Source organism: Betta splendens, chromosome 24 (genome assembly GCF_900634795.4).
Source record: "Betta splendens chromosome 24, fBetSpl5.4, whole genome shotgun sequence".
NCBI classification, from domain to species: domain Eukaryota; kingdom Metazoa; phylum Chordata; class Actinopteri; order Anabantiformes; family Osphronemidae; genus Betta; species Betta splendens.
The window spans coordinates 12,955,044-12,977,381 of record NC_040901.2 but is presented as its reverse complement, the minus strand read 5'-3'; the positions used below and the strand labels follow the sequence as shown (position 1 = coordinate 12,977,381).

General features: G+C 42.7%; 1 protein-coding gene across 1 annotated transcript; it reads right to left on the bottom strand.

Moving 5' to 3' along the window:
* Nucleotides 1–597: 597 nt before the first annotated feature.
* LOC114849371 (apolipoprotein(a)-like) lies at nt 598–21,639 on the bottom strand. The gene is made up of 23 exons (XM_055506645.1): nt 19,366–21,639; nt 19,140–19,256; nt 18,540–18,925; nt 18,307–18,431; nt 18,112–18,232; nt 17,522–18,009; nt 17,173–17,390; nt 16,950–17,068; nt 15,684–16,871; nt 15,438–15,546; nt 13,990–14,064; nt 13,568–13,885; nt 13,456–13,489; nt 13,267–13,384; nt 13,007–13,159; nt 10,835–10,991; nt 7,518–7,627; nt 6,974–7,109; nt 3,799–3,923; nt 1,321–1,456; nt 1,053–1,177; nt 858–993; nt 598–712 (listed from the first exon to the last, which is right to left on the bottom strand). Exons 10-23 carry the CDS (start codon nt 15,458–15,460, stop codon nt 598–600), a joined length of 1,761 nt encoding a protein of 586 aa, XP_055362620.1. The 5' UTR covers nt 15,461–15,546; nt 15,684–16,871; nt 16,950–17,068; nt 17,173–17,390; nt 17,522–18,009; nt 18,112–18,232; nt 18,307–18,431; nt 18,540–18,925; nt 19,140–19,256; nt 19,366–21,639.
* Between the last annotated feature and the right edge of the window lie 699 nt (nt 21,640–22,338).

The following is a 22,338-nucleotide window of genomic DNA, read 5'->3' as shown; positions in this document are numbered from 1 at the left end:
ATGTACATGAATGTAATGTAACGTACAGTATTAGTGTGTGCACACGGCTTAACATTATTAGTAGTATTAATAGTAACATAATTGTTAACAAAATTATTGCAGTTATTTACAGTACTTGACTTAATTGACCTATTTGTCAATTTGCTCCCCCATGCACACACAACGGACAGGACAGGACAACAAAAAGTGGGGGTAGCCAAGACACTGTGCTCTCAATCGAAACAACAATGCAACGTTGTCAAATTTAATCCTGACAACCTGTTAACACAGTATAAACTGGTTCTGTTTCTGTACAGTGGATGAATGGATGAACATTGCTAAAGGTTTCAACTTATACAAGCTTCTGTTGAAGTGGTTGTTAAGGAGAACAGGAAATCAATGGTTCATGGTTGGTTCATTTTGGTTGCTGGTGATTGGTAAAAACTAATACCGAAATCTATCTTGAAAAACACCTGGTGATAAAAGTATCTAAACATTTTGACCAGTTGGTGACAAACACTGTTCAGTCAGTCAGACTATTTGTATTTCAGCCTATACCTAATGATAAATCTAAATGCTTGGAGTTAAAATCATCATTAATGTGTCACCTGTCCCATGTCATTTCCCACATCTCGCCACATTGCAGAACTCCCAGCGAGTGTTTGGGTCAGTGGTGTAACACCAGGGCCACCAGTTACCATTAGGGTTACGACAGAAGTTGCCTACCAGGCCTCTGAAAAGCAAACATACTGTGACTAAACAAACACTTGTTCTTTACTGAATCATGTAGTATTATACGTTCTCTAAAGTTCCTCCAATATTCGCTCTCCAACAACTTGTCTGTCCTAGTTTGACTGATTATTCTCAACTATTCTTACCCTCTGGGGTTCTTCTGTGGAGTATAATTCGGAGAGTGTGGAGCCTGATCCGACCACTTCTGGCATGTTTTCCCAGACAGGGTTTTGGAAAGCGTTCCTCTGTACGCTTCACCATTACCAGATGCGCAGGTCAGCTCTGGGAAGATGGTGGAACTTAGTATAAAGTGGATTATTCAAAAACTATTCCCATTATACCTGGTGCAGAAGCAGTCCCACACATTGGCACATTGCAGTACTCCCAGCGACTGTTGTCATCAGTAGTGTAACACCAGGGCCACGCCTCACCGTCAGGGTTACGACAATAGTTGCTTTTAAGGCCACTGAAAAAATAAAGTATTAGGGATTAATATGAAGAAACAAGGATAAACAGAATTGTTTTTGGTTTTATTCTTCTTCATAGTTTCTCCTGTTCTCTACTGAATCAGCTCTCTAACATGTTGTCCGCCGTACTCTGATTACTTACCTTGTAGGGTAGTTCTGTGGGGTGCGACTGTGTTCGTGTGGGCTCTGAACCGACCAACTCTGACAGCTTCTTCCGGTCCAAGTCTCAGAAATGCTGCCTCTGTATGCGCTGCCATCACCAGTTGTGCAGTACAGCTCTGAGAAGATGATGTAAGTTAATAACAACCATGAACCATCCACCTACAGGTGGTTACTGTACTGCAATATCTATATATCTGTAAAAACACAAAATACGTCTTATTTATTATAACTATTATTATTAGAAACTCATTTGGAATGACAACGCATCAGTAATGGTGTCAAACAGTTGTACTGAACTTAGACAAGAATGTCACCACTTCAGCACATGCACTGTGAACATTCCAAAGTAGAGCTGCAGGACTGCTTTGACTCCACTGGGAGGTCTTTGAAGCAGCAGCGAGAGACATTCATGAGCTCACTGACACTAACGTCATACATCAGCTTACACTGAAATCATACATCAGCTGACACTGACATCATAGAAGGCCCTGGGTTCAATTCCCGGAGGGTGCTTTTCTGTGTGGAGTTTGCATGTTCTCCCCGTGTTCACGTGAATTCTCCAAAAACATGCATTAGGTTCTCGCTCTAAAATTGCCCATAGGTATAAGTGTGTGTGTATGTGTTAATGGCTGTTTGTACAGAGGAAGGAAGCCTCTAGAAGTGGAGACCGGTCCCTGTACAGGCAGGCCGAAAGTAGGCTGATAAAGAAGGTGAAGGCAGCCAAATATCAACAAACGACCCTGCACTTGGCACATATCTGGATCCTGTTCATGGACTTTAGCTTAGCCTTCAATACCATCACCCCTGGAATACACCACCACAGGCAGCAGGTGAGGCTGGGCAGCATCACATCTGGCAGCCGCTCCGTCAGCACTGGCGCACCACAGGAATGTGTCCTCTCCCCACTGCTCTTCTTTCTTCATACTAATGACTGCACCTCAGGAAACCCGTCTGTGAAACTCCTGAAGTATGCAAATGACATGACCATCGTAGGGCTCATCCAGGACGGTGATAAGTCTGCATACAGACAGGAGGTGGACCAGCTGGTCCAGTGGTGCAGTCAGAACCAGCTGCAGCTCAATATGCTCAAGACTGTGGAGATGACGGTGGAGCTCAGAAAGAACCGCCTGCCCCCCCTCACCATCCACAACAACACAGTGTCTACCATGGACTCATTCACTTTCCTAGGGTCCACAATCTCCCAGGACCTGAGCTGTCTCTGACCATCTTCTACACGGCCATTATCCAGTCTGTCCTCTTCACCTCCATCACTGTGTGGTTTGGTTCAGCCACCAAACAGGACAGACGCAAACTGCAGACGGTAGTTGTTGGAAAAATACTGCATTTAATCATTGAAACATTGTTGGATTATAATTAGCTAATCTGCTGAAACATTGTTGCTGTGTTATGGCCTTGAAGTTTCCTCCCTTCTGCTTTGCAAGGAATTGGAAGTACTGTACCTGTGTCTGATGTGCCCAATGAATTCTTTTTGCAGAAAATATTTCCCACGTACTGTGTGACTATGCACCTTTCAGAATGGAATACATATTATCAGCTGAATCCTTGTCTTCTCTTCAGTGAGAGGAAGTTGCCTTTACTTTAAACTGCTCACTCCTTGCAAGTAAAATCCTGAAGAAGGTCTGAACTGACTGTGTCTGCTTTATTTAAGATTTACAAAGGGAAATCCATTTCCCTAACAGTGGTCCGGTCAGCAGAGAAAATCATTGGGACTGAGCTTCCATCCATTGAGCATATGTACCAGACCAGACTCAGAAATTGAGCTGTCAGCATCACTGCTGACTCCAGACACCCGGCACATGTAGCGCTTATTTGAACCCCACCTAGATGCCCTTAAAAAGTCCTGGTGTCTAATTGCTTCAGTGAAAGTGATGTCCAGATTTAAAGAATAGCTGTTATTTCAGTTTGTTGCATATGTCTTATTGTTCAGTGATCTATGGTCTTGACAAATAACATCCTAACATCACAGTGTAGTAAAAGTCACTCTGTGCACTGGAGTAATTCCCCTTAAATCACCTGTCACATCCCCTGTGATTGGTTCCACTCTATGTCACCCAGTGCCACCAAACAGGGAGTGAAATGTATTGATTAACTTTACACAGGAATCAAACAGTACAACAGAAGGAGAACACTGACTCCTACACTGTGCGAGACAAGGGTGTGGTTCAGCCTTTTTGATTTCAAACAGAGCACAAACTGAGCAGAGTTGACATGATTCACATCAAGACATTCGCGTCAGCTGCTCTCAGGTTTTTATTTGCGTTACTCTAACTGTGTTTACATTAAAATTAGTAATTGGTATATGGGACATATGAGCAGTAAACTGTTCTTAAGTAGCAAAGAGACTGCTACTGCCTCTTTTCTTTGCCTAATCTTCAGAATCATATAAATTAAAGATTCTCAGTATTACACTTCAAATCATCATTAACCAATGTTTCACCTGGTGTAGGTGAAGTCCAACATTCCGGCACAATGCAGTACTCCCAGCGAGTGTTGTCATCAGTAGTGTAACACCAGGGCCACGCCTCACGGTCAGGGTTGCGACAATAGTTGCTTTCAAGTTCACTTAAAAAAATAAAGTTATAGTGATTAATATGAAGAAACAAAAGGATAACGGCAGAACTGTCTTTGGTTTCTTGTTCATGGTTTCTCCTGTTCCCTACCAATGTTCTCTCTAATGTAATAAGTCTGTAACAAATTTTTACCATATAATACTTTGTGATGTGTGAACTGTAAATAATACTCTATGTATAGTTACTGATTACTGAAAAAGAAAAAAGGGAGAGACTGAAACACCTTCTATTGGTTGAAACATTGAATTTGAATTGCATTCTCTAGGGGCAAAATACATTAAACATTGACATTAAACATAAACTAAACATTGAATTGGCCAAAGTCTGTTTTGGGTGGTAAGATGACGTTTGCTAAGGGTTGGCTCGTGGAACCGAGTTTAAGTTGGGTTAAAGATACCTGAGCACAGTCCACACCGTGAATAGGGGACATCGAAAAAAACGGTTCTTGAGAGACGGAGCGCGTTTACAGAGTGAAGCTTTTCAAGTAAGGAGGAACCCGTGCCCTAGTATGGGGTGCCAAATGTAAAAGGAGCACCTATAACTAGTTTTCTCACATTTAACTAAATGAGACAACATATTTTCTCACATTCAGTTAAATGTGCAAAAGTCTAAATGTAAATGTTAAATATAAATGTAAATGTTAAATATAAATGTAAATGTTAAATGTAAATGTTAAATGTCAATGATGATGTAAATGTTGAATGTAAATGTTAAATCTAAATGTTAAATCTAAATGTTAAATCTAAATGTTAAATGTCAGTAATGATGTAAATGTTAACTGTAAATGTTAAATGTTCACCGAGTGTAAAACTGAATATTCATGAATGGGCAAGTAGACTCCACCCCTACCCTCAAACAGCGCTGGTCTCAGATCAGAGACGCGAACTCAATCCCCTCAAACTGTGCGCGCAAACCCCGCCCACATCTGATCTGGAAACTTTTGTTTTTAACCTGGACGTAACTTCGGCTAGCTAGTATAGTTAGCCAACTAATTCTCCACCGGCGCCACAGAAATATTCTTTGTAAACCTACTGGACTCCTCATTAATGGTGTTTATGACAGAACAGCAGTTTGAAGCGGAGCCTCAGCCCGCACACCTGCCGTTACAGCCCGTTCAATCTCCCCCAACGGGAGGGAGTCGGAGCTGGCGGCCATGATGGCTTCGACTTCAGGCTTCTCTCCAGTATTGTCGTCCACCGATCCAGAGTCAGATGTGGGCGGAGCTATGCGCTATACTGTTTGTTGTGTTTGAGTCCGAGTCACTGATCTAGGATCATAGGGGGTGGAGTCTACTTAAATATTCTGTTTTACATTCGGCGAACATTTAACATTTACATTTAACATTTAGATTTAAAATTTAACATTTACATTTAACATTTACATTTATGTTTAACATTTAGATTTAACATTTACTATAAGACTTTTGCACATTTAACTAAATGTGAGAAAACATGTGTCATTTAGTTAAATGTGAGAAAACTAGTTATAGGTGCTCCTTTTACATTCGGCACCCCATAGCCTAGAGGGTCTCAACAATTTAGAGTAGACTCTGCCGCCAGGTCTGGTTCCCTTTTTGCGGAGACGTCCATGAAAAGTAGTCGGTTAATGGTTCTGGCCGAAACGGGACTAAACTAAACTAGGGTTGGAAAAGCTGAACTCTGAAAGATGCGTTTGGAGCGACTAAGTCTTTACCAACACACAACAACATTGCAAAATTAATGACACATAAATATGGTGATGAGGGCGTTTCATGAGTGGTTAAATTATTATGGGTTTAAACATTTTATGAAAGGTGAGGTCATGGGGTAGGACTAGATAAGTCTCACTTCTTCCTGCCCCATTCAAGCATTTACTATTATTGAGACAACACACAAACCCATCCATCCATTTTCTTAACCGCTTACTCCCTAGTGCGGGGTCACGGGGGTGCTGGAGCCTATCCCAGCTGGCTACGGGCGAGAGGCAGGGTACACCCTGGACAGGTCGCCAGTCCATCGCAGGGCAACACATAGACAGACAACCATTCACACACACACACTCACAGCTACGGGCAATGGAGAGAAGCCAATCAACCAAATGCACGTCTTTGGACTGTGGGAGGAAGCCGGAGAACCCGGAGAGAACCCACGCAAGCACGGGGAGAACGTGCAAACTCCACACAGAAAGGCACCAGGGCCGCCTCCGGGAATCGAACACAGAACCTTCTTGCTGTGAGGCGACAGTGCTACCCCAGTGCTACGGCACCACTGTGCCGCCCCGAGACAACACACAAACCCTCTCAGCAATCCTTTGCACCACTGTGAGTGATATCAGACGTATGCATTGTGGTCACACCAGCATCACATCCTTTCAGGTTACATGGTCTATTAAAGTCAAATTACAGCATTTACATTTCTGTTACAATACTTTTTAATTAACTGCTTTAGCCCACCTACAATGAAAATTAAAAAATGTAATTTTATGACAGACCTGTGTCTGTCATACTATTGAAAGTATAAATATTTAATATTAACAATGGAAAAACATTAAATCAAACTAACCAAACAAATCCAGTACTGTGCAACACACTTAACATGTTTATTATGAAGCTCTCACTTGAAGTCAAGTGAAACTCCTGCTGTGCCCTGGGTAAGGGAGTTTGTACAATATAATAATATTGTTAATGAGAATTTGCTTGGTTGAACTTTACGACTGACATCTCGTTCCGATTCCCTCTTTGGCGCTCTCCCCCAACATTGTACTGATCTCAATTCCCATCTTACATCTTCGTACAATCACATTTCTGTGAGGGGATGTTCCACTGCCCCTTCGTTTTGCAGCCGGTCACCTATCACTCACTGACTCAAATTGCAAAGTAGCACAGAATTATGAGTTTATTTTATTTTCAATTTAGGTTGGAATTTTTTGTGCACGGAGACCTTGTCAACAGTGCGTAATTGTGCATGTGCACAGCTTAGAGGAGCCAATGTTCTCTACTGAATGATGGTGCATTTTAGCATCAGCTCTCTAACATGTTGTCCGCTGTACTCTGATGGAGCTTACCTTTTAGGGTAGTTCTGTGGGGTGCGACTGTGTTCGTGTGGGCTCTGAACCGACCAACTCTGACATCTTTTTCCGGACCAAGTCTTAGCAGTCTTGCCTCTGTACGATCCGCCATCACCAAATACGCACTTCAGCTCTGAGAAGATGTAAGTTAATAACAACCATGAACCATCCACCTTCCAGGTCAGTCGTAGTTGGCAAATTATCAATTGTGTTTAAAGTTTCTTGGCTGCCACTGTTTTTTATTAGCTTACTCTACTGCAAAATATTTGTCAAAACACAAAATATGCCTTATTTATTAGAACTATTATTATAATCTCTGCTCTTAGCAAGTCTGATGCTTTTGGAATGACAATGCATGAGTAATGGATGCAAAAAGTTGTACTGAACTTGGTTGTTGCACTCAGACAAGGACCTGTATCCATTCTTCTTTAAAGCAGAACTGACAAACATTACTGTAAACTGCTACTAGCTCAACGCTTCACCAATAAATAATACATTTTTAGAATTAGAGTTGAAATCATCATTAATAACCAGTTTTCACCTATACATCTTGGTACCAGGCAGTACTCCCAGCGAGTGTTGGGATCAGTGGTGTAACACCAGGGCCTCGGCTCACCATCAGGGTTACGGCAGTAGTTGCTTTCAAGGCCGCTGAAAAATAAATTTACTGTGATTGAGATAAACACACAATATTGTTTGGATTCTTGTTCTCCAGTGGCCTCATGTACAAAGACTTGCATAGATTTCATACTAAACTTGGGGTAAGTTCAAATCCTAAAAACTGTCTTAGTAGAAATGTATCAACTTCTACTACTGTAAGTAGTACCTTTGTGCATCCCAGTCAGTGTAGAAATGAGCGCTGGTCTCTCTATGGACTAAACCTTGGTGAGGTCTGGCTGTTTGTTCTGACTGCGTTTGCTGACATGTATAATATTTGGATCCAGTCAATGAACAAGTTTCCAATGCTAAATTTATGCAGAATGGCTAAAAGAAACTTCCAGTTCACTCTGTTCAAAGCTTTTTCTGCATCTAAGGAGACAATGGCTGACTCTAATTTATGGGTGGTGACACAATCAATTAAGTTGATCAATCTGTTCATGTTTGTTGACTTTCTACCTTTAATGAAGCCTGTTTGGTCAGTGAGTTAATTATATATGAAGTCATTTTTTCTTTGCTTTACACATTATTTTTAGATCTACTTTTATTTGTAAAATTGGTCTAAAACTTGATGGGAGTGTAGGGTCTTTTCCTGTTTTTTGGAGCAGGCTTATGAAGGCTGAATTCATATTTGTGGGTAATAAATGCTATTGTTTAACTTCAACTACAATTTTGTAAAAGCTGGGTGCCAGCATGGACCAGAACTCCTTATAAAATTCAGTTGGGAATCCATCTGGTCCTGGAGCCTTTTTATTAGGCATCTCCTGCAGAGCTGCCTAAGCTGATGTAGTTCTGTCAAAGACAACAATGAGTCTTATGGTTTGTTCTTGCTTTAACTTTGGCAGTTCTAGTTTATCCAGAAACGCCTCTATGGCTGAGGTGGAGGGATCTACTTGGGATGTATATAACTCTTGGTAAAAGTTTTTTAAAGGTCTGATTTATTTCATAGGGATCATGAGTAATGTTCCCTTTCTTATTAGTTACTGAATGGATGATTTGTATTTCCTTATTGTTTTTTATTGGTTGGCTAAAACTATACCACATTTATTGGCATGGTCAAAGTTTTCGCAGCATAACTGATGTATCTGAAACTGAGTTTTACGATCAGTTATATTATTTAATTTCAGCTTTAGGTCTTCTAGGGCATCATTGGTTGGAGAGGCAGCATATTTAATCTCTAAAGGTTTCATTTATTGTTCTAATTCATCAATTATTCAATAAATTTGTATAAAACCTCCAATTCCTCCAGTTAATTGATGGTGTGACTGTCCTAATTAACGAAATGGACATTGGTGCATGATCACTGATTGTGATAGAGGGAATATTGGTGTTAGAGACATCTTGTAAGACTGAGTTATTTACTAAAATATAATCTATACAGGAGTGAGAGTGGTGAACTGGTGGGAAAAAGGTATATTCCCTGGATGTAGGATGAAGAGAACGCCATGTGTCACAGAGACCGAAGTCATCCATGTACTGTTTTAAGGTCTGTACTGATTGCCAGTTCCTGTTACTCACAGCTTTGCTTAGCCTGTCCAACTCTGGGTTAAATACTAAATTAAAGTCCCCTCCTACTATAAGTTTGCAGACAGTGATGTGAAGAAGCTGTGAAAGAAAGAGGGGTCGTCAACATTAGGGCCATACACATTACCTATGCAATATTCAATGTTTCCTATCAAGATATTAATGATTATATATCTCCCTTCTGGATCTACAATGGTATCGTTATGAGTAAAGTTAATCTTTTTATTTATCAGGTTGGCGACCCCTCTTTGTTTAGAATGGTAAGTAAGCATGTGGGAACTCTGTTGATGCCAGAGTGTAATTTATAATTTTGGGAATATGAGTTTCCTGTAGTAAAGCAATGTCTGCTTGTAGGGTTTTCAAATGGTCAAATATTTTAAATCGTTTCTCCTTCTTATTGATTCCACGTACATTCCAAGTGTCAATCTTCAGTGGTGTCATATCTTACCTGACTGCTGTGGATCACTAGTCTTGTGTGTATGTAGTGTGACAGACTTTAGGTGTGTGACTGAACTGTGTACCTGTGTATTTTGACTTGTGTTGTCTATGTAGGTGCACATGTTTTGCATATTTTCATACTGAATATTATAATACAACACTTAGTTGCCTTTGCCTTTTATATTAACCATTTTTATATACCACCTGCCACCACCACCAGTACAGCCACGGAATTGCTTCCCGGTCCCGGTAGAGCTCTCCGTTGACGTACAGTTTGTCGACGCTGATGACAGCCCTGCAGCCTTCTGCCATGAACCTCTTACGGATGGGGAACAGTCGGCGGCGGCGGTCGAGGATCTCCTTGGGGAACTGGTCGCTGACGCTGTAGTCGGTTCCCTTCAGCTGTCTTCCCCGGCTCTTAACCAGTTCCTTATGCTTAAAGTCATGAAACTTGGCAACAATGGGTCGAGGGCGCTGGCCATCCGGTCGTCTTCCTCAGAGTGGGTGGGCACAATGAAACGCCATGTTGTCCACAACATCCGCTGGGAGATTTATCTGTTTTTTTTTTTGAAAGTTTTTAACGATGGTTTCCGCGTTTTCCTCCGCATGTTTTGGAATCTGCGGACGGCCTGGAACTCTTTGTGGAGAATTTCCACTAAGACCAGACGCACATTAAAATTTTCCAGTTACTTCTCTAGTGACTCCAGGATGTCCGTTAGGTTATCATCAGCCAAGTCAGCTCCAGGTGACTCAGGTGAGTCAGAGGGACTAGATCTTTTATTTGGAGCCGTTGCTTTTTCCCCATGACAAGACGTTCAAAGAACTTGTCGATGTACTCAAAACTGTCTTCAGCGTTATCCAGAGTGGTAAGATGGTTGATTGTTTTCGTAGGGTGAAAGTATATATTTATTGGCAGAGAGTTTATCGCGCTGTTGCGCACCGCCTTGTTAAATTTCTCGCACTGATCTCACAGAATCTCGTGCTCTCTAACAGCATCTCACACTCTCCCTAGTGTACCCGCTCTCCCAATTGTACATGTACCTATGTCAGGTTTTCATGCGTACAGTAAGTGCCCTTTGTACATGAGGCCCCTGTTCTCGAAAATGGTAAATGGTACATGTTCCTGCATTGAATAGTGCTTCCCCACACAGTGATACTCAAAGCGTTTTAACACTGCATTTACATTCATTCACCCGAATACAAGGACACACACACATGAACGCACACGCACGCTCTAACCTGTTGGGTTTTTCCTGTGGACTGTTGTCGTGTTGGTGTGGGCACTGATCCGACCACCTCTGACATTTTTTTCCAGACCAGGTTACAGCAATCGTGCCTCTGTATCCTTTGCCAGCACCGAAAGCACACGTCAGCTGTGAGTGAACGGTGGAACCACCTGAAGAAGAACATAGTAGTAAAATATTATGAAAAGACTATTTTGAGATTTCTTTCAATTTTAACTCACTAACTGTACTAAACCATCCACCTGCAGTTAAGTCACAGAGTCGAATGAAGAAATCTAGAGACAAACCAATAAAACTTTAATTTAGCACATTTATTTAAGGACACAATCAAGCACATTTTCTCTCTGTAAACACAGGAGTGAACAAAATTTTTGTGATCAACCCATCTGTATATGTATTAACCAATAAACTCTCAAACACTGATCAGTGTACAGTAAATGCATACAGCATCCACAGTATTGTTTCTCTATTTTTCTTCCATATGCATTTTGGCATCTAACTAGTCCTGCATACTTTTAGCTACAGTAACAATTCAAATGTACAAATTGCATTCGTATTGCAAATGCATTCAACTGCCTCCATCTATTTCGCATATTTAAGACTTTTTAAGATATTTATATACCTTAAGTTTTTTTTTTTTTTTCAAAACTCAAACCAGTCCAACTCTTTCCTAGAGCCTGCTGCTTACATTGAGCAGGCATGTTAAGTCAATCAGCAGCTGGATAAGCTAACTGACACCTGTGCAAGATGATCAGCAGGGACGGTTGGAAAAACCAGGGAGCCTGGCTCTCAAGACTGCACTTTGACACCTCTGCTATATACTGTACAGTCGGCTTTGTATTATCAATAGTTTTTGGGTCTTTTGGAAATTCATTAACCAACCCTATACAGAAATTACGGTAGTTTGATGTGATTTAAGAATAAAACATATTTCTATTTCACAGTGAAGCAAATCACAGCCTGAGCTTTAATATTTTGGGATGATGATTATTTACAGATGTGTCTCACCATTGCAGATCATGGCTCCCAGGAGGAACATTGCTTTGTACACGTCCATTACGATGCTCCTTCACGAGCAGCTTCTAGTCAAATGCGTCTCAGAGGAACCTGGATCCTAATAAACCAGCGAGGTAAACGGGACCACCTTTATTAGTTAATCATTGTCCTGAAGTGTTTCAACATCTTCTATTACTGCAGCCAGAGCTGGTTTGAAGGTTGTCTTTCAATTTTCTTATCAACAAGTCAGTAGATAGAATCAATGTTCTGATCTGTCAGTCCCCGATTGAACCGAGTTCCGGTTTACAGTAAATGGACCATGAGATTAAAGGCGAACAAAACCTGATGCCAAAGAACCTCTGTAGCACAAACAAATTTAAGTGGCCTTGACAACTGCAGACTGGTCGACAGGTTAAAAATGCATCTGTCAATTCTGTGATATTTGAGGAAAAATCCCTTACATGCCCAGATGAATAAAGAGGGTTAAAGGGCGTAAAACAAATATGCAAATCGTGAGAAAAAGGCAGAGAATTGGCAGACATGATGGAGAGAAGGAAGCTGGATGTTCTGCGTGTGCAGGAGACGATGTGGGCAGCAAAGCACATAGTATTGGAGGAGGATACACACTGGTACCATGACACCATGGTGTGGATAGGAAGAGGAACGGGGTAGGAGCAATGCTGAAGGGGAAGTTTGTGAACAGTGTTCTAGAGGTGAAAAGAGACTCAAACAGGATGATGAGCCTAAAGTTAGAAATTTAAGGGGTGATGTTGAATGAACTATAGACAGTGGGTATGTTCCACAAGTTGAAGGGGAGTTAGAGATTCTGGAGTGAGTTTGATGAGGTCATAGAGCGTATCCCCAGAAGAGAGAGGGTAGTTGTTGGAGCAGACTTTTAATGAACATGTTGGTGAGTGGAACAGAGGTGATGAGGAGGTGATGGGCAGGTTTGGTGTAAAGGAAAGGAACCTAGAAGGACAGATGGTGGTGGACTTTGCTAAGAGGATGGACATGGCTGTAGACAACACTTCCTTCCAAAAGGGAATGAAGGGTGTGTAAGGGTGATGGAAAAGAGTTAACAACCCAGGAGAGTGTGCAGAGAAGATGGAAGGAAGATTCTGAGGAGCTGATGAATGAGGAAAATGACAGGGAAAGAAGGAGAAGCAACTACCTGTCAGGGTAGTTGCTGGTGATCCATTGTAGCGTCTGAGATGACCAACTCTAGCAAGTGTTTCCAGACCACATCCAAGAAACTGGGCCTCTGTACTGTGTGCTTCGTCATTACCATTGGCACAGGTCAGGTCTGACACAATGGTGGGATTTACTGCAACATAACAACAACAAACAAAAAAAAGCTTTTGCTTTAACATTCAAATAGCAAAAATGAACAAGCAAATGCAGAAGGAAGCACATTTAACCAGGTGGACGTACAGCAGAGAGGTACAGCGCAGTAGTCCCATCGCTTGGATGGTTTGGTGGTGAAGCACCAAGGCCGGGGCTCTCCACCCAGGTTCCTGCAGTAGTTACTTCCAGAGGCTTCTCTGGGTGTCTAAAACGTAGACGGAACTGTTGGTGAAAACGTCACAAACTCTTCCATTTGCGTTCCATTTTATTCAAGCGTTGCTCTTTTTCTTCCAGATGCTTGTTTAGATGACTAGACAAAAGATGATCCTCTTTTAGCTTTTCTTTACAATCTAGTAAAGTGTTCAAACTAAACTCAATGGGGTCTCACGCGCTGGGGGTGTAGTCATGCTTATGAGGTGTCTGGGAGTCCCAGTGTTGGCAGGTGAGGCTGTTGTCAGTGATGGAGATTTTTCCTCTGTAGTCGTCACCGTTGCAGCGCATACACTCCTCTATAAGGCACAGAGTTTCTACTAAGTACAGTCTGTTAAAACCAGGAAAGCCTGCTAGGCTCCCTGCAGCCACCAGCACCCCTCTAGTGCCAACGTCATGCTTCACATCATACAATGCTGTGATGGGGAGAAGCATCAAGTCTGCACACTTGCAGACAGCTTTGTGCTGTGGTGAAGCTCCTACAGTGACTGACAGCCTGCAGAGGAAACAACAGATTAGGGTAGAAAATAGGACAACTCAAGTATTACTCAATATTTGTCATGATAAGGTCTGAAAATACAATCCAACAACCTTTTTCACCTTTTGTGTTTTCTCAAAATGCCCTTTACTGGAATCGTGCTCTGACCCAGAAAGTATTTGCCTGGTTTACGGTAACTGGAGGTGGAGAGCAAACAGTGAGCTGCCAACTCCAACCCACGTGACCTCGGGCCTCGATTAAACACGTGCGTTGATTTACTCCTAAACTTGGCACAAGTGCAAATCCAGAAACCTGCGTAAGTAGACAATCCTCAACTTCAAATCTGTTTCGAACCATTATTCATTAAAATGAATGGATTTGCGCATGCTTTTATATCCTCATCTATTGTTTTCCCATTTTCACCTCCTTGTGTCGCCAACAGACCAATAGCTGTAGAAAAGTACTTATGCAAAGCAGGGAGCTACCGTAGATCTATGCACATTTCTGAACTTTTGTGTGTTGTTACAGACGCAGGTCCATGGTCCGTGTGTGTGGGTGCACAAAGCGATGGACGGATTCCCAACATTGGACAAGGCGACGGAGGAAGAGATCTTGATTGGCTGGAGGGACAGCGACGTGGGCTGGAAGGGGCCTAGCGCTAGACAGGAGCCCCCCTGCAGTGACTGTGCCACTGAATTTAGTGTGTGCATGATAGAATTGTGTTTCTTTTCGGGCTTTGTGCTTATTTTCGGCACAACGTAGGGGTGAGCTGCCATTTTGTTTGGATCCTATTATTGCGCAGGGAGTTAGGGTTAGTGGATGTCTTGGTTTTGCCATTTTCTGTTGTGACAGGTCTTTGTGTTGGGAACCATAGGCGCCGTTTTGTTTGTCGTTTCGGCCTTGGCTCACCCTGAAGTCCTGAAGTTGGTGGTTGTTTTTCCTTCCTTTTTTTCGTTACACTGTAAATACACTTTGTCACTCACGGGTTGTTGGTTTGTGTGTAAATAAATAGCGATTTTCAGTCAGAATCAGAATGACCTCAGTCCCAACTCTGTGCCAACCTTTGAAATCAATCCTCAGCTCCTCAGGAAAAATCAGTGACTTGAGTGTTACATACGGTCAAAGAATTCTTTGAGGTTTTACAACCTGGATTATCAACATATTAGTGTTTAGGGATTAGCCAAAGACGGTAACCTACTTGATTTATTCACACAAAGCTTCCAACTGCATTAAGACAGATTCAGCCAATCAACCCAGGTGGCTGTTTTCTTGAGTTCTGTCCATTATAATTGTAAATATTTATATATTTTTGTTTTTGTAATTGTCTGAAAAACCCACAAAAAAATTATATTTTATTTCTTACAATTGTGTTTTCACAAAAGTGTGGACCAGATTACAATAGATGCATATCTTAAACCTGACTCTACATCACAGTTTATTAATTAATCCTTTACTCAGATTGGGCAACCTATTAGTTTAGTAATACATTTATAGAAGAGCTGATATTTATCATAAATCATATCTACAGTACATCTACTGCTCTTAAGACATTATTAGTCATCATTGTCACCTGATCTGGATGCATTCACACATCTTGGCACAGCACAGTGCTCCTTGTAAACGACAGTGAAGTAACACCAGGGCCTGTCTGTCCCACCAGGGTTACGACAGGTAGGTCACTGAGAAACAAATGCTGCAGTTTAGCACAAGAATTATAGTCCCTGTTGGTTTAAATCATGTTGGATTATACTAAGAGGTCTCCCAAACTTTCCTCATCCACACTTGTATAGATACTGTACAGTACAGGAGCTCTCACTTGCAGGGGTAGTTGTCTGGAGTATAGCTGTTTCGGTACAACAGACTTGACCACCTACAGCAGGTTTTCCCAGACTTGGTCACAGAGATTGTTCCTCTGTACGCTTTGCCTGTACCTGTGAAACACTCGACCTCTGGAACGACGGATGGAGGCTTAGAGGCTGACATGGAGAATTGTTGAGGGAACAAAAAGGAGACTTTAAATAGCAGCACCTGAACACAACACAACATTTACAGTTTAAGTCTCATTGTTGGTGGAAAATTTCACAAACATCAGCAACGGAAAACTACGGTTTTAGAATCTAAGATCTGTCAACTTGACACTACTTTAAATAAAAGTATATTTAAATACTGTACAGTGACTTACTACAGCGAGGAATAGAGCAGTATTCCTTGTGATGACTTGGCCTGGTGGTGAAGCACCACGGTCTGAGTGTCACGTCTACGAGTCACATCCTGCTTTACTGCATTATACTTCTGGTTTCCTGCCACCTCACCTTAGTTCAGCTTTACTTCCGGTCGTCATTAGCCTCACCTGTTCCATATCAGTAATTATCCTCAGCATTTTTAAGCACCCTCAGCCCAGAACAACTTGCCAGATCGTTGTAAGCCAGACTACACTTTCCAGCAATTAGTTACTCTGTTCATGTGCCGTGACCCTGTTCCGTTTCTGACTCCTGATTCCTGCCGACTCCCTGATCTGTTCTACTGCCTGGATTGTTCTTGGATAACGAACCTGACCGCCCGACTAAGAGACAGCCTGCTCCCTCACGGTACCGTAAAACTGCGCTTTTCTGTTACCGAACCTCTGCCTGCCCCGGATCCGAACCAGCCTGCCCCACCGGTACCGAAGCCCTGTGATAGACTGTGCATTACCCGGATTGTCTGTAATTCTGAATAAACCGTTTAACCCTACGTTCTGCCTGTGGTGTCCGTGCTGTGCATGTGGGTCCAAGCTCTGCCAAAACCTGACAGAACGATCTGGCCAGACATGGACCCAGCCAGCGTAGAGACCCTCCGTGCCGCGCTGCTCGCCCAGGGACAGCGACTCAGCGAGCAGGAGGAGAAGACCCATGACGCGCTGCAGAAGCTGGCGGACTGCGCTCTGCGGCAAGAGGCGCACTCTTGGACGCTGAGGTCTCCATCTGGATTACGACAGTAGTTTTCTTCAAGATGCTTGTTTAGATGACTAGACAAAAGATGAGCCTCTTTCAGCTTTTCTTTACAATCTAGTAAAGTGTTCAAACTAAACTCAATGGGGTCTCACGCGCTGGGGGTGTAGTCATGCTTATGAGGTGTCTGGGAGTCCCAGTGTTGGCAGGTGAGGCTGTTGTCAGTGATGGAGATTTTTCCTCTGTAGTCGTCACCGTTGCAGCGCATACACTCCTATAAGGCACAGAGATATTTTGCTTATTGCATGAGGTTGGAGGCCGAATGAGTCAATAGAAGCAGGAGGATCATGTTTAGCGCTTCCTGGTGGCAACGCTGACCTTCTCCACTGCAACAAGGGAACAGGTTCTGCTTGAGCTGCAGTGTATGTTCCTCAGGAGCTGGGTGGGCCTGTCTGATCTGAACAGGTTCCAAGGGAAGAAGCTCTGATGAATTTGGATCGTGCAAATTCATTGGGAGGTTGGGATCCTGACTAACAATGAGGAAGACTTCATCAGGATTGGAACATGGTGCAGAAGACACACAAGCGTCAACAGGGCTGAAGACAGACAGAAGACAAAGTAAAGGCAGAGACAAAACTCACATGGCAAAACAGAAACTGGAGACACCATTTGTGGCAACAAAGCTATTATTGGCTGGTTGCTTTGCTTTAGAATAAATCCTATTTACCAGTGTGGGATGCAGTTGCACAGCTCGGCACACGACAGAACTGCCAGCGGATGTCAGGGTCAGTGGTGTAACACCAGGGGGATCTCTTGTTGTCAGGGTTACGACAGTAGTTGTTTTCTAGGGCTCTAAAAAGATAAACACAGACTAACCCACAGACTGTGTGCTTGGATTCACACTGGTCACCTATAGCTGTCAGTCAGAAGACAAGCAGGGGCTCTTACTTGCAGGGGTAGTTCTCTGTTGTGTGGTTACTAGGTTAGATAGTTACTAGTAGTTATTACAGAAAACATTTATGACAATTCTTTTTTTGGATTTCCAAACACTTATGTCTTTACTGTACCAATATATGTCATTAATATATGTGGACTTACTGCAGCGAGGAATAGAACAGTAGTCCCATCGTTTCAGGGTTGGTGGTGAAGCACCAAGGTCGAACATCCGCGTTGGGGTTTCTGCAGTAGTTTTTTTCAAGGTGTTTGTCCAGATGACTGGACAGTAAACAGCGTTTTTTGCTCATGTAGCTTCTAGTAAGCGGGTTCATGGTAAAACCCTCTTGTTGCCACTTAATTAGTGATACTTCTTGACCTTACTCATTGGGCATGTAGTCATGGTCGTGTGGGTCCTGGAAGTTCCAGCGTTGGCAGGTGAAGCCGTTCTCTGTGGTCGCGATTGTTCCTCTGTAATCATCACCATTGCAGCGCATGCACTCCTCTGAACAGCACAGACAGACCATCGTCTCTCTACAGTTTGAGTGTGAAGATTGTCACCCTTGTCTAATGCTCTACCTGTTTTAGAAGCTGTTTGACATGCTGGCACTCTGCAGTACTCCCAGCGTGTCGTGTTGTCAGTGGTGTAACACCACGGAACCAATCCTTCATCAGGGTTACGACAGTACTTCTCTTCAAGGCCTCTGAGGCATGATACAAACAAAATGTATGTAAAAGTTAAATGCAAATAAAGAGCATTTTCCAGCATGTTGTCTGTGCAGGTCTCACACCTCTACAACACAGTTACTTACTGTTGCTTATCTTTATTCTGTAACTCTACTCTGTGGGTCCTGATGATGCAACCTCAGTGTTGAGGTTACGTCTTTAACTATAATGAACTATTTATTCCTTGCGGCTTATCCCATCGAGGGTCGCCACAGTGAATGATTGGCAAGTTTTCACTTTGGATGCCTTTCCTGACGCAACCCCTCTCTGAGTAGAACCCGCGACCTGGGCGACAGGAGTGCAATGCGCTAACCACTGAGCCAAACTGGAGCATATTGGTGTTGGTGGGGCTCCTGAGACGTCCAACGCTGGCATGTTGTTCCAAATTCTGTCACTGAAATGGTGCCTCTGTACGCTTTGCCGTCACTGGTGATACCGTTCAGCTCTGGTACGATGGTGGGAGGCTCAGATGCTGAAGACAAAGAAGATAAAGGAGTGGGATGATGACAACCAAGTAGGAAGGTAGAAACCAAACAGAAGTCAACTTTGGTTTCACCACATTAGGACATCAAATGTTTGTAGTTTCATGAGAACGTTGGACCACAATACTCAAAGGCTGTGACTAAACATACCATGTCTTTTAGGTCAAATGCATTTAACAAGTTAATTGCCATATTGGGACTTACTGCAGAGAGGAATGTAACAGTAGTCCCATCGTACTGATGAGTTGGTGGTGTAGCACCAGGGTAGGACCTCGCTACCAGGGTCTGCAGTAGTTCTCTACAAGATCATCATTTGGCCAACTGGACAAAATGTAACATTTGGCTTTAGTTTTCATCAAATCTGTGTTTAATAAAACACAAAACAAATGTTAAAGCAATGAAAATTTAATTCTAGCTTATGGGAGCTCACAGTTTGGAGGTAGTCATGATGGTGCGGTTCCATGGAGTCCCAGCGTTGGCAGGTGTAACCCTTCATACACTCCTCTGTCAAGTAACAAGCACCCACAGCACTGGCTCACTGACTGATCATCACTTACTGATGTTGCACCTGGTGCAGGTGAACTCCCACAGCTCGGCACACTGCAGAACTCCCAGGCAGTTTCAGGGTCAGTGGTGAAACACCACGAAGCGCCTTCAAATTGCCAGCGTTACGACAGTAGTTCTCCTAGATCTGACATTAAACCTGAAGGAGTTAAACACAACTAACATACAGTAGCTCAGCATGTTGCTTGAACCTGTCTCCAGCTCTCTTCATTTTCTCCACAACACAAACAGTTGCTGCTCAGTGAGATTTGAGTTGTCTGCGCTATAAACTGTAGCGCTACAGTTGCATTCTTTGGTTTTTTAAGGTCCATAATTCTTAAGCGCATCACTGAGGCTCCCTCACTGCCTTAAGTACTTTTCTACAGCTATTGGTCCGTTGGCGACACCCAGTGGTGAAGCTGGAAACGTCGGCAGGCGTCGGGCCAAAAAGGGACCGTCTGCCAGAAAACCACGTCCGCACGCGGGAGCGCGCGCCGCCTCGTTAAGACGTCCATCTCGGTGTGTGTGGACGACAGCTGCTTATTTCAAAAGGCCATAACTTGTAAATATGATCCGCTACACGTTTTTTAGGGGCCACGACTTCACGACTTTTAGATTTTGTTTAAACGACCGAAATAAACATCGTAATTCTCTTTAAAGCGTTAAAGACCAGTTAAACCAGTAAATGTGTCCAAAACGTGATTATTAGAGGAAATAGCTTTGATCAGAACTTACAGTAATACTGCCTTCATTTAAATACATTGAGATCTGCTTTATTTTTACGGCTGTAATGAGTATCCAGTCCCTCTAATCTTTGTCTCTTCCTGCCTCAGACCAGTAGAACACCGCACACAGCGTCATGCTAATAATCCCAATAAGGCCCCGCAAAAGCTCCCGCATATGACAACAGGCCGAGCGAACTAAGAAAAAACCTTAAATGAACCCAAACGGACAGCAGGAAACAGCGATAGAGGTCCCTGCAACACCCAATAAGCAAAACGTTTGATTCAGACCTTAATACATTTCCCAATTTTAATATTTTACTTTAAACCCCTCTCCCCTGGACGCCCCCCACTGAGCGCGTGGCCGCTCCGAGCTCCAGCGACACCACAACATAAAAACCACAGGACTGCTCGCGCTCACATCCATCAATCCCTCAGCGCGTGCAGCTCGCACTCACGCGCCGACTGAAACCAGCGTCCAACCAGCAGCACGGAGAACAGAACACCTGCAAGCTGTGATCCCCTCCCTCCCAATCAGGGAGGCGCCACGTCACGCACCACGTGACGACACCTGCTACAGTTATATTAAGAGGTTTAATGAACATAGTCCACCTTTATGTCAGACCACTTTTACTTTTTATTTCTGCTAAAGTGCGGAACCTGAAATAGATTAACGTTTATATAGACGCGTGTCAGCTACTCAAGGGAGACAGTTTTTTTAATCAAACGGTCCTATTTCAAATCAACCATAGTTTGGACTTGACTAGGTTCCACCACACAATAACACAATAAACGTGTAACTATTATTCTGACATTTACATCAATATCAAAGTTAAGAAGGCACAAACAATGAAAATCAAATACATGTGACTATTCAAGTCTCAGATGGAGTTACTGTAAGATGCTGCAATGATTTAAATGGTATTATATAATAAATTGTCTCATCAGTATCTAGTAACATACTGTAAAACACATGAAAGTAAAAATAAAGAAAATAAAAATAAAGAAATTAGGAATGGCTAATATTGACTTACCTGAAATCATAACACAATTACCACGTCTATGGATCTTTACCTGAAAACACATGTACATACGCATGGCATACAGAATTAACAGCAATAACTTATTTTAACTTTATAAACAAGGAAACAAGGAATGTGATGAACCTGGAAACATGTAACTCATTGTACAGAGTTCAAAGTCACATCAAATGAAGCAAATTGTCTACTGTCTTTACAGTAGCATTTAGCAGTTGATGTTACGTTCAGCGGTTGCGTGTAAAGTGCCCAACGACCTGTGCTGGACAGAAAGGACCACAACTCTTCATGTGATGTAACAATGAAGCACATTTGCGTTTTGTTTTCGTGTCTCACCGCTGCAGATCACGGCTCCCAGGAGCAACACTGCTTTGTGCAGGTCCATCACGAAGCTTCTTCACCAGCAGCTTCTGGTCGAACCTGGATCCTAATAAACCAGCGAGGCAAACGGGACCACCTTTATTAGTTAATCATTGTCCTGAACTGTTTCAACATCTTCTATTACTGGTGTTTTAATTGTGTGCTTTTCCTGCAGCAGGTTTAAAGGTTGTCTCTACATTATGTGACACTTTAAGTGCCAGTGGCCAGAATCCATGTCTGGTCCGGTAAGTCTGTGACTGAACCCAGTGCTGGTTTACAGTAACTGGACGGTGAGATTAAAGGGACAAACAAAAGCTGCTGCCAAACAGCTTCTGTCACTGCATCCAACTCTGAGTGGCCTTGATGAGACTGGGCGACGGGTTAAATTATCAGCGTGTCAGTTTTTTATGCATTTTACTCCAGTGTTTTAATCTTTACTTTGTTTCTGTTACAACATCAGCAAACTACAATATCAAAACAATGTTTAACGTAGTATATACTTTAGAAATAATCATGAATATTGGAATAACACACACTGGTGGCCCTTTTCAGCGTAATGAGAAAACATTTTCTCATTATTTTTTTTTAATTTACCTTACGTTCATGTAAAGAGTGCGTGTAATGCCCGTCACTGGCAGCAGATGGCGCCATGCACCCCTCGTGTTAAGCAGCTGGAGCCTCTACGACCTCCTCCTCTCCACCTACTGTAGATGCTGCTGACATGACTTTTCATTGTTGCTG